An 11258-nucleotide genomic window follows, 5' to 3' on the forward strand; every position below is an offset into this window, starting at 1 on the left:
TGCTTAGTTACAGGCGTTTATATTTCTTCCTTTCTTCCGATCGTGATCTTCTCTACGTAGAAGTGAAAAGTAAATTATAGCAGAGATTAAAATGTGCAGAAATTCATAAAGTAAATATTCCGCTTGTCCAACCATATCCAAAGATCAGATGAAACGCGCATCCCAAACGAGATGTTACATACAATTCTCGTGTTTCTCAGTGGCGGACGATATGATGATATTTTGTCACTCCGTTCAAGGTTAATGGGATCATTTTGTGGTAAAGTCAAATTTAAGTCCCGGGCGACGAGTTCTAATTAAGACTGAAGGGGCCGGCCGGCTGCCGCTCAGATTTAGGACATCAGAAGTGGAACATAAGGAAAAATGTTTTTAAAAAATAAATAAATTGGACCTATTGTCGAAAAACAAGGAATTATGTCGATACAGGTTTGAGATCTGCATGCAGCATTTCATGGTATCGACTGTACATTCTAAACTATTTTAGGGAGGCTTCGGTTACATATATTTGCTATTTGCTGGAGGACTCGGAAACGGTCCCACAAGGATACGGTGGACCCCAACACCCCCGATTTTCGCAGGCAATCAAAACCAGGCTGGGGCATGACTAATCTCTGGATAATGGACAAGCATTATAAATACATTTGGAATTTTCTCTCTCTTTTTTTTTTTTTACCCATAAAACTTATTGAATAAGCAAGAATAAACAAAAAAGTATTTCGGGGGCTGTTTCCCCGTAAAAAAAAAATAATTAAGTTGAAAAAAATAATTGGGACGCTGTGAATGGTGCCAATGGGGGTGGGGGTGGGGAGTGGGGATCCACTAAACATACCAAATACTTTATATTTAATGAAAATTTTTCCTACTGGGCTAAGGCAACCGCCCCTCCCCCCACCTGAGAAACAAAAGAGATTTGTTTTTCACAGGAACGTAAACTCGGACTCAGAATAGTAGCAGATATTTACTGAATATGAATAAACACATATATTGACAAAGTGAACATCGAAAACCAATCATGGCGTCCCAGTACCCTTGTAGGTAATTAATTTCTAGAGATGTGCCAATATTATGTTTTACTGCCCCTGGTGGAAAAAAATGGCATCAGCCTTTTTTTTCCATTTCAAGAGCGTTAAAATGCAAGTGTCATCCATATAAACGTTCTAAAATAGATATTGCAATGAAAAATACATATAAGATTATTCACTTCAATTTACCTTCCCACAGGTAAAACTAATAGAAACAAACGAGTCCGCTGGAGGGCGTTCCAGCGCCTTACGTCACTTCCTGCTTCTTGGAAAAAAATTCCTCGAGAGAATTTTCACAGCACGAGTTACAAAAAGCCGTATACGTCAAAATCGTGTTTTGTGGTGAAAAAAAAAAAAACAGATGTGTCCATACCGGCTGCCGTTTTTTTTCATTAATAACATACTAAAAAACATCCATTTCATGACACTTGACCTTTAAGAAACATCTCAAATTATTTGTTTACAAATTATTTGGATCTGCGGAGTGAAATATTTTTGTTTGATGTGCATGACGTGCTGTTTCTGCTTCTTATCTGTATTGTCATTTACATTTGTATTCCATCGTTCTGTCCCTGGGCAAGGCACTTAATTCAACATTGCCCTGGAACGAATGCGGTTGGATGTTTGGTGGAGGTCGGAGGGGCCGTGGGCGCGCAATGGCAGCCGCGCTTCCTTCAAACTGCCCCGCGGCAATGACTACCATTTATTGGCTGTTGCGTGAAGCGCTAAAACCTTTTAAAAGATTTTAACATTTCTGAATGGGAAACTGTGACATAATCCCTAACGTCGCTTCATACGTTCAACATTGACATCGGTGAAATAATTTAATTCATTGGAGGCACATTTACTAATTATTACAAGATGCGCGAATGGATCGACTCTTGTCGCCAATGTCAGGTGTTCTCGGTGGTTCCGCCGAGACCGCAATCGGGACCGCCTCAAGGCGAAAACACAAAAGACCAGTACGACAAACACACCGGCTGATCTAATAATGAGCATAAAAAGATGCTTCAGCGCAATCGACATGTTATATCCTACAATACTCAAGTGAGTAAAAGTCACAAAGTAATCTTCCTAAAAAAATTGAGTACACAGATAAATAATTACTCTGATACCGAGTCAAGTCAGCAACTCCTGATTTTCTTTACCAGAGCATGAACATCAATTACAAAAAATAAATACACAAAAAAATAAAATGCAAATTCTGATGTTGCTGTGTGTGTTCTACAATCTCACATTTTTTCTTTCTTTCTCAAGTTACAAGTGATCTGAAATATCCACATTGCAGAGACGGTACCGGACGATTACTAAAATGCACAAAATCAGTTTTTACGATGAGTTGTGCGGAGTTTTTTCTTCCCAACATGGCCGCCACGGCCGGGATGCCAAAAAGAGGTCGTTGTGTGAGGTCGAGTGACTTTCCCGTGTCGTTTTGATGCATTAATATTATTCGCATTTATCAGACTAGAAAAGATCCAATAGGACGTGACTTTTTGAGAAATAGTAACCCCCGATCATGCCTCCAAAGAAGGCAAGTGGAACTGCGAGTGCTGAAAAAAGGAAAGTGGCGCGTAAAACTGTTGACTTCAAGAAGGATTTGATAGCCGAGCACGAATCTGGTGTGCGTGTTTCTGAGCTATTTTTTGCACGTTACTTTCTGTGCAAATAAAAAAACAATTTGTCTGTTTTTTTCCCCCTCATTATTGCGTGTTTAAAGTTATTCTGCACTTTTGTTCATAAAAAAAAAAAGGTTTACAATAGATACAGATACGGCCATGCACACTCAGCCTAGCAAACTCTACTACTAAAGCAGACATTTTAAGCAAAAAAATAAATATATTTCTTACATTATTTAATTGCTTTGAAAGCCTGTTTTTTTTTAGGCTTGGAACGCATTATTTCTTTTTTCATTCATTGTAATGGGATACATCGATTCGGTTTTTGAACAAATCACTTCTCGAACCGTTTTCTAGGCCGGATTGTGGTCGAGAACGGAGGCATCACTGTAATTGGATTTGATGGCATAATAAGAAAAGTGAAATGACCTCTAAAGTGCAGTAATATTAACATTTTTTTTAGGCTTGGAACTAATTATTTCATTTTCCATTAATTGAAATGGGAAAACGCGCTTTGGATTTCGAACGTTTCAACTTTTCAACCGGCCTTCTGGAAAGGATTGCGGTCGAGAACCGAGGCACCACTGAATTTGGTTGTAATTATTTTCTTGTGTGTAGTTTCACAAAACAATCTGAAATTTTTTTTTTCCAATTGTCAAGTCCGCCTTATACATCGTCACATTGACTGTATTTTAAAGCAGAAAAACGTCATAATTCTCAAAATTATCTTGATTCCACCGAACCACAATTTCAATTTTGCACTGTCGAAGTCCCTCTCCGAGCCAGATTGTACCCTCTCGTGGGCCGGATTCGGTCCCCCTGGCCGAAAGTTTGCCAAAACCGGTCTAGCACGTAACCCCGCAATAATTGAGGCTTTGCTTTAGTTCATTTTTTAAATTCATCCTGAAATTTGACACGAAAGCGCTGTGAATATTTCTACTATATGGCGTGAGGATAGGCGTGAATGTAGTCTTTGACCTCAGAACTGAGCCCAGTTAAGTTTCTTATGTTCTCGGCGCCGTACGTGCGCACCAGCGCCCTCCGGCAGATCTGCATGAGGCGCTCGGGCCGCTGCCTGCGGTACGGCGTGGTCAGTTTGCACGACGGGCCGCTGTAGTGAGCCAGCAGGTCGAAGAGGGAGGGGAAAGTCTTTTGGCTCCCGCAGAGACTGAAGAGGAGCTTCCGGAGCACCACGCGGATGCTCATCGGCCCGTCGTCGCTGTGGTAGCTGAGGGTGAAGAACACGTCCGGCTGACCGCTGTCCCTGCAAAGACAAAAAAAAAAAAAGATAAGTTTCGGTGTGCCTCCATCACTCGTGCTATACTGCGAAACCTTCCGGTATGTGCAATTGAGCCACCGGGGGCGCTATAGTAGAGTCATGAATACATAAATGAAGATGACTTTCACAACTACTTTATCCATCCATCCATTTTCTTAGCCGCTTATCCTCACAAGGGTTGCGGGAAGTGCCGGAGCCTATCACTGCTGTCAACGGGCAGGAGGCGGGGTACACGCTGAACTGGTTGCCAGCCATTCGCAGGGCACGTAAAGACGAACGACTGTCCCCACGCACAATCACACCTATGGGCAATTTAGAGTGTCCAATTAATGTTGCGTGTTTTTGGGATGTGGGAGGAAACCCATGCAGGCACGGGGAGAACATGCAAACTCCACACAGGCGGGTCTGGGATTGAACCCGGGACCTCGGAACTGTGAGGCCAACGCTTTTACCGGCTGATCCACCGTGCTGCCACAACTACTTTATGTGACTCAGTAAACTGCAGTAATATTATAAGACAAAGGTATAAGAAAAGGTAAGTATTGTTATAATGTGGCGGCACTTTGTTGTTCTCCCCATGCCTATGTGGGTTTCCACCGGGCACTCCGGTGTCCTCCCACAGCCCAAAATTATGCACATTAATTGGACACTCGAAATTGCCCATAGGTGTGATTGTGAGTGCGACTGTTTGTCTCTATTTGCCCTGCAATTGGCCGGAAACTAGTTCAGGGTGTACCCCCACCCGCCTCGTGCCCCTTGACAGCCGCGATAGGCTCCAGCACTCCCCACCACCTTCGTGAGGGTGAGCGGCAAAGAAAATGGATGGATGGACGTTCCAATGTCTGTCTTCATGTGTTGATGCACCATTTGTGTCCAACTAGCCATTGCTTAAAGGGTGATAAAACGTGGACTGTCAACGTCATTTCCGAAGGCATCTTTTCCAATTTCCATTGGGCATTAAAATGAAGCTAGCGCAAGGCAGAGATATTTTAATATACCCAATGTGTAATTCTCCAAGTTTTATGTTTACTTTGAGATTAAAACTTCACCCGCACGTGACATTGCATAGACGCCTGTCGTCTTGAAAAGAAAAGAAGTCACTTTTGTCTCATGGCGCAACTTTGGCACCACGGCTCAACGTCTTGAAAAGCCCATTATATGATTATGGTTATGATTGTTGGTGGCTTCAAAGTAGACATAATTGCAGTTAGTGCACTCAGTTCAACGGGAATATCCTGTCACTCAGCTTTAACCGGGGGTTCTGTAAGTTCTTGTCGACTCGGAATCCGGAGCGCAGTCACCTGATGAGGAACGTGCCCGGTGACGCCAGCGTAAGAATTCGGTGCGCTTCCTCCATGGTCATCGCTCCCCAGTAGTAGGAGCTGTGCTGGAGCTCCTGGTGGGTCCGCTTGACCAGTTTGTACTCTTCCGGGCTGCTGAACGGGCGGAGGTGAGTGGGCAAGTTGGCGGCTTCCGGTCCCCTCTGCGCGGAGAGTGGACGTAAAATTTTTGAATTCACACTGCACGGTCAACCGTCCCACTGTATTTACCGGATACGAAGCGGTACTTTCTAAATTGTCAAACGCCCACATCAACTACTGAATGACGGGAATTCAGTTCTAGTCATCTTCTGGTTTCACCTCACGACGACTCCCCCCGAAAGTATAAGAATAGCGCCGCATCCAGCGGGCGGGTCTTCTCACCTACGTCACCAGTTAAATGCGGCATTTGAAAGCGAAAGCCGCATATTTTCGGTTGACCGGCCCGGTTTTTGTGACAGGACTGAAGTAAGGAGGGTCGAGTTACCTTAGACCAGGTTTCAAGTTGTTCGTCTGAGAGGTGCACACTGTGCAGACTGTGCAGGTGGCTGCAGTGCAGCGCGTCCGGCCGCCCCTCCGTAGCGTCCTGGTTCTTTTGTCCCGAACGCTGGACTTGTTGAGGTGTCGCGGGCTCGTCAGGATCTGGACTCGTGTTCGGTTGTTTTACATCCTTTTTCTTTTTCTCTGTCCTGTCCGGCTTCTCTCTAACCATCCTTTTAACGGGATACCTGTACTGGACGCCCGCATATTGCACCATTTTCTACCCCGTCCGCTGCCGGCAGGACCTCGGTTCCGGGCGCCATCAACTGCTGCGGCCGCTTTGTGACGCCATGGCGCTCGCGGTCCACATCGAACGAGGAAAGCTCGCGTCAGGAAGCCGCGAGTTTGGCGGTAGGCCACGTAAAGCTGAAACATATGAAACGGTTCTTTCACACACGGGTGTAGATCTTTACAAAATCCAAACGAAAAAGCCACCGGAAAACTTTACTGAGCTGAGTCGCAAAGCTATCGTATGTCGCAGAATGTTACTGACCCCGCCCCTTTTTCATTTTCATATTTGGCAGGGTAAGCGGTGGAAATCATGTTAGCAACCCTGATTGACAGCTTTGTTAGGCATGCTTTAATTGATTCTGTACTGTAATTATTTCACCCAACCACAATTTCAATTTTACACTGTCGAACTCTCCCTGCAGGCCAGATTGTAAATTCTCTAATCTATTTATTAATTATTTTATTATATAAAGTATTTAAACTATACATGTATTTCTACTATGAAGTTTATTATCAGGAAAAGCTGCAAAAATTGCTTAAAAAAGGGGTAAAAGTAAAAATTTTTAGGCTTGGAACGCATTATTTCATTTTCCATTCATTGCAATGGGAAAACATGTTTCGGTTTTCGAACGTTTTGGTTTTCAACCAGCCTTCTGGAACAGATTGCGTTCGAGAACCGAGGCACCACCGTATTGGTATTTGTGTTGAAAAAATCCGAGTGGGTCCATCACTACGTAGGATTTATTCTTGATTGAGAACAGATCCAGCAACGAAGTATTTGTACGGATCCAGATTTTTCCACGATTTCAAACTCTTCCGTGTAAATCTCGACGACTTACTCACCAGATCCACGTGTGGATCCAGTTGTCCAAGACAAGCGGAAGCGAATTAACGGTCCAACTTCTTATCGGCGAAAGCATCAACTTTGGCCATTAAATATGGATCCTCTATGCCAAGGGTCTCTCATTTTTCTATGTACCTTCGTTTATTATCACCTTGTAAATGTTTAACGGTATCGGAAAAAACCCTGGGCGTCGCGCTATGAGACATATTTTTCATTTCCACGGAATTAACTTGCGACAATGCTTTGCTTGACCGCCAATATTGCGATGTCACGTGATTTCATGACGTAGGCGCACGAGCGCGATACCCTGAACTGGTCGCAGGGCAATAAAATTAACCACTTGCACTCCCATTTACACCTGCAGGCAATGAAGTGTCCACCCACGTTCTGGGGATGTGGCAGGAAGACGGAGCACCCGCAGAAAAGTCACCCATGCACAGGGAGAACGTGAGAACATGCGATCGTGTTGCACTGCTGCAAACTAAAGTTGCTCTTGAGCGCAAAGATTTTCCAAGGTTGTTGTGGCGGGTTTTTTTTTTTTTAAATAACGCCACAAGAGGGATTCTGTTCTTTCTCATATCCTGATGCCGTTAATCTGTTGGCCTTCCCCACAGTTTCAAGGGCAGCGGAAAAGACAACAGGAGTTGCACTGCGGAGGGGAAACAATTGAGCAAATATTGTACAGCTTCCTTTGAGCGCCACGTCCGTCCGAGGTGCGTTGTTAAGCTAAATGGGCGCCTGGTCACTCATTGAGGATTTTATTACAGGAAAGGCCACTATCGTGAAAATCTATAAAGTTAAAGGGCCACTGTCATGAAATGCATTATTTTTAATGTTATTTAATGAAAAAAAAACGGCAGCCGACATGGACCTATGCGTTTTTCCACCCCAAAACATGTTTTTGACGCATCCGGCTTTTTGTAACTCCCGCCATGAAAATCCTCTCGAGGGATTTGTTTTCGAGAAGAAGCAGGAAGTGACGTAACAGGACAGCGGCGCCCCCTCGTGGACTCGTTTGTTTCCGTTAGTTTTACCTCCGGGAAGGTAGCTCGTTGTTCCTTTCGTGTTAGCCGAAATGCCGGCTCGTTGCATTGCCGGACATTGCTCGAACACTCGGGAGGATGGATTTAGCCTTCATAAGTTTGCAAGAGACCCGGTTCGTCGTGAAAAATGGATTGCACGGGTGCAAAGGACGAGAGCTTCGCGGGTTCCGTATGACAGGTAGGTGTATATACAGCTACTAAAAAAAATAATAGTTTGGGGCGGACCACATAATCGGTTTCTCATAACGTAACAAAAGATCCGTGTACGTATGACAGGTACGCTAAATGCGTCAGACGGCGTCGGGCTCGCTAGCGAAGGCTGCCGACAATGGCGCACTCGGCCGCGTGCGACGACAACGCCGTAAAGCAGCCCGGCTCGGCTCTGTGATAAGCCACCTGGGTGCCGAAAATGAGCCAGCTCGGCTTCGGCGAAGGCTGCGTGTCGGGCTCGCGGACGGCGGCGGCTCTGAATAACTCTGCCGACAATGCCGCGCTCAGCCGCGCGCAACTTTGCGCATGGATGACGCGCTCTCTGCTCATCGTTATTTTGTTTCGTATAGACATTGAAGTGAATAATGTTATATGTATTTTTCAGTACAATATCGATTTTAGAATGTTTATAGGGATGACACTTGACCTTTAAGAAAATAAATACAAACGCAGTATCAAAAATTGCATAAGTGTCATTTAAGGATATGCACAGAATTCTGTTTTTTTTTTTTAAACGTAATACCATTGGCCTGTGTACTTCCTTACTTAAAAGTTAATTCACGCACATGCAAACGAGTCCTGTGATTAATACACAGAATCAGCCCAGTGGTTGATTTTCAATTTCGCGTTGTTGGCACGTTCCCTTGCAGGTTTCTACCCTTCAAAAAAAATGATTTTGAAAAAAATGAAAAGAGCAATAAGCTAAAGACACATTATATAGCACACGGGGATGTGAAATGTGAGTTGGCGCTGTCACAAAAAAAAAAAAAGTTGTATAGTTTGTTTTTTTCGTAACACCCAAAATCTTAAAACATCTAGTGTACAAAATCAATTCAAGCACCTAATTTTGAGTAATTATCATAACACCAACACACACCACCACCAGCAGCAGCAGCAGCAGCAGCAGCAGCATACATTCACAACAACATAAATGTAATAAAACTCGAACGTACCAGTTTTGCAGATAGATGCCGCGGACTGCAACTCGACCGCACTGGAAACATGTTTTAGTTTCGCTTTAACACATTCGGGAGGAGGTCGAGGAGGAGGTCGAGGAGGAGGAGGAGCCACCGCCGTTCCTCGAGTTTTACGCTAAATCACGTGACTTGCAAGTAACGCAGCAGCGTTAACTTTCGCTTTCCTGTCTTCGCTTGCTGGATCTTATTTTGAAGGGCAAGCACGGGAAATGGGCGACAGACAAGTCGACGGGAGCAAAAGCTTTAAAAAAAAAAAAGGACAATATTAAAAAAAGGTAAAAAAAAAGAAAAAAAGGTATCAGAAAGCTGATCATCATAATAACTTACTAACACAACATAACTCATCATAACAAAGATGAGTAAAGAAGAAGTACCGGGACTGATTCAACTTTTACCGAACTAAAAGCAAACCAAAAATTCCAGTGAAACATAATAAAGTAAACATTTTTTTTTTATTGTAAATTATATAGCTCTTTCTGGTAACGGTATTATAAAAGCTCTTATAAAATTATGTTGTGGTTGTACATGGCAGGGGGGCTCAGGTGTAAAAATACTGATAAAATAATCACAAACTGACAACAGAGCCTGCAAGAGCACAAATTAAACAATATGCCCCCAAAATATAAATTATTGAGCAAACCATAGGTAACCGTATTCCATTTTATTCTTCCCAGATTAGATGTATATTAAAACCCTTTCCAGGCAGGGGTTGCAAATTTGCAACAGGTTTAATATAATTGAAAAATTTTAAGTCCAGAATATCATTTTCTGAAAGTATCAGATTTTTCTCTCTGCAAAATTTTAATTGGTCCACAGAGGGTTAAACTACACACCTTGTAGTGTACTTAAAGGGGAGGTCCGGTGGTTTGAATTCACAACGTATCCAAAAGGTCATATGTATTGTATCTTGAAAATGTGATATTAATCCTCTCTCATTTAATGGTGTTTTGAGAAGATTTTTAATCGGCAATTTCCAATTTTCGTTGCCGCCGCCGTTTTGTCGAGTCACTTGACCCAGGTGCGTGGATGTGACGTAATACGTCTGCAAACAAAGGCTCGCTTACTTTGGGAAACAATGGACCTTTCCGATGGCGATCTTAAGCTCCGCCCCCTTAGCTACGTCCCACAAGCTTCCAAAATGGCGACAGAACAGAACAGGTTTGAAGTGGATTCTCTATCGCGTATTCAAGATAACAATGGGGTATGGTTTTTTTTGCCAAATGTGTCAGACTTGTCCAAGAGAGTTCTACAGAGAGGTCTCAACTATTTCACGCAAGGATATGTACATGGAATTAAGATTTTGGACGCAATGTCAGAGTTGCAGCCAAATGTTGGCGATTGATGCAAAAATGTTTGACGCCTCACAAACTTCATATTGAAATCCAACAGGATAAAACAGTGGAATCGTACTGTGGATGTAAAGCAGGGTGAGTACTTTTTACTTGGAAAGATCACGAGTAATATCATTGTAGTCTGTATATTCATTTCACTTGGCTCGTAATCGAACCCAGTGCTCTGTCTTAAAAGTCCGATGTGATACAAATAGGCAAATAGACATTTCTCTTGCATGACATGGCGCATTTATGTATTCCAAACCCGACTCTTCAGCATAAAACATGACACACTCACTTCATTTAGCGGGCCAGTGATACGCTAACAAAGTGAAAGTTGTTCTCCTCCACTGATAATAATTCAATCAAACTCAGAGAAGATACTTCTCCCTCACTTACCTTGGAACATACAGCCTTGCATTTGTTGATTTTGTCCACATTTAGTTGTACGCGCGCTCTTCCGTAAGCCTTAATCCATCGTAGACTCTTCTTCAACTGTGTTTGAGGCTTTGGAAAATTAATCAACCGGGCCCTTTGCAACCTAGCAGGATATCTTTCATCAAAATCGCACGTTCCCCAAGTGCATCTGAGGACCATTTTCTTCGTGAGATTAATTTTTCCAAGCGCACGCTACTGACAACCAGCATTGCTTGTGGGACAACATGGCGGCAGGGGCGTGTCAAGACAATGCAGCTATCTGATTGGCTATTACTGTACGAGTGATTGCCAGCGCTGTTTTCTCCGATTTATCCTCATCTGATAAAGAAATAGCAGTATCGGTTGCTCGGGAAGACGGAGGAATACGTCCGTACAGATTTGAACCTGCGGCTGTAAATAATGTTGACT

At 43.4% G+C, this 11258-nt stretch overlaps 1 protein-coding gene across 1 annotated transcript; it reads right to left on the reverse strand.

The window, feature by feature from the left end:
• Positions 1–956: 956 nt before the first annotated feature.
• Positions 957–9874, reverse strand: LOC133506569 (suppressor of cytokine signaling 1-like). Its single transcript, XM_061830834.1, has 4 exons — positions 9058–9874; positions 5724–6142; positions 5219–5400; positions 957–3902 (listed from the first exon to the last, which is right to left on the reverse strand). The coding sequence occupies exons 2-4, from the start codon at positions 5991–5993 to the stop codon at positions 3578–3580; spliced, it is 777 nt and encodes a 258-aa protein (XP_061686818.1). The 5' UTR covers positions 5994–6142; positions 9058–9874; the 3' UTR covers positions 957–3577.
• Positions 9875–11258: the final 1384 nt, after the last annotated feature.

The sequence above is a fragment of the Syngnathoides biaculeatus genome, chromosome 9 (assembly GCF_019802595.1).
Source record: "Syngnathoides biaculeatus isolate LvHL_M chromosome 9, ASM1980259v1, whole genome shotgun sequence".
Classification (NCBI taxonomy): Eukaryota; Metazoa; Chordata; class Actinopteri; order Syngnathiformes; family Syngnathidae; genus Syngnathoides; species Syngnathoides biaculeatus.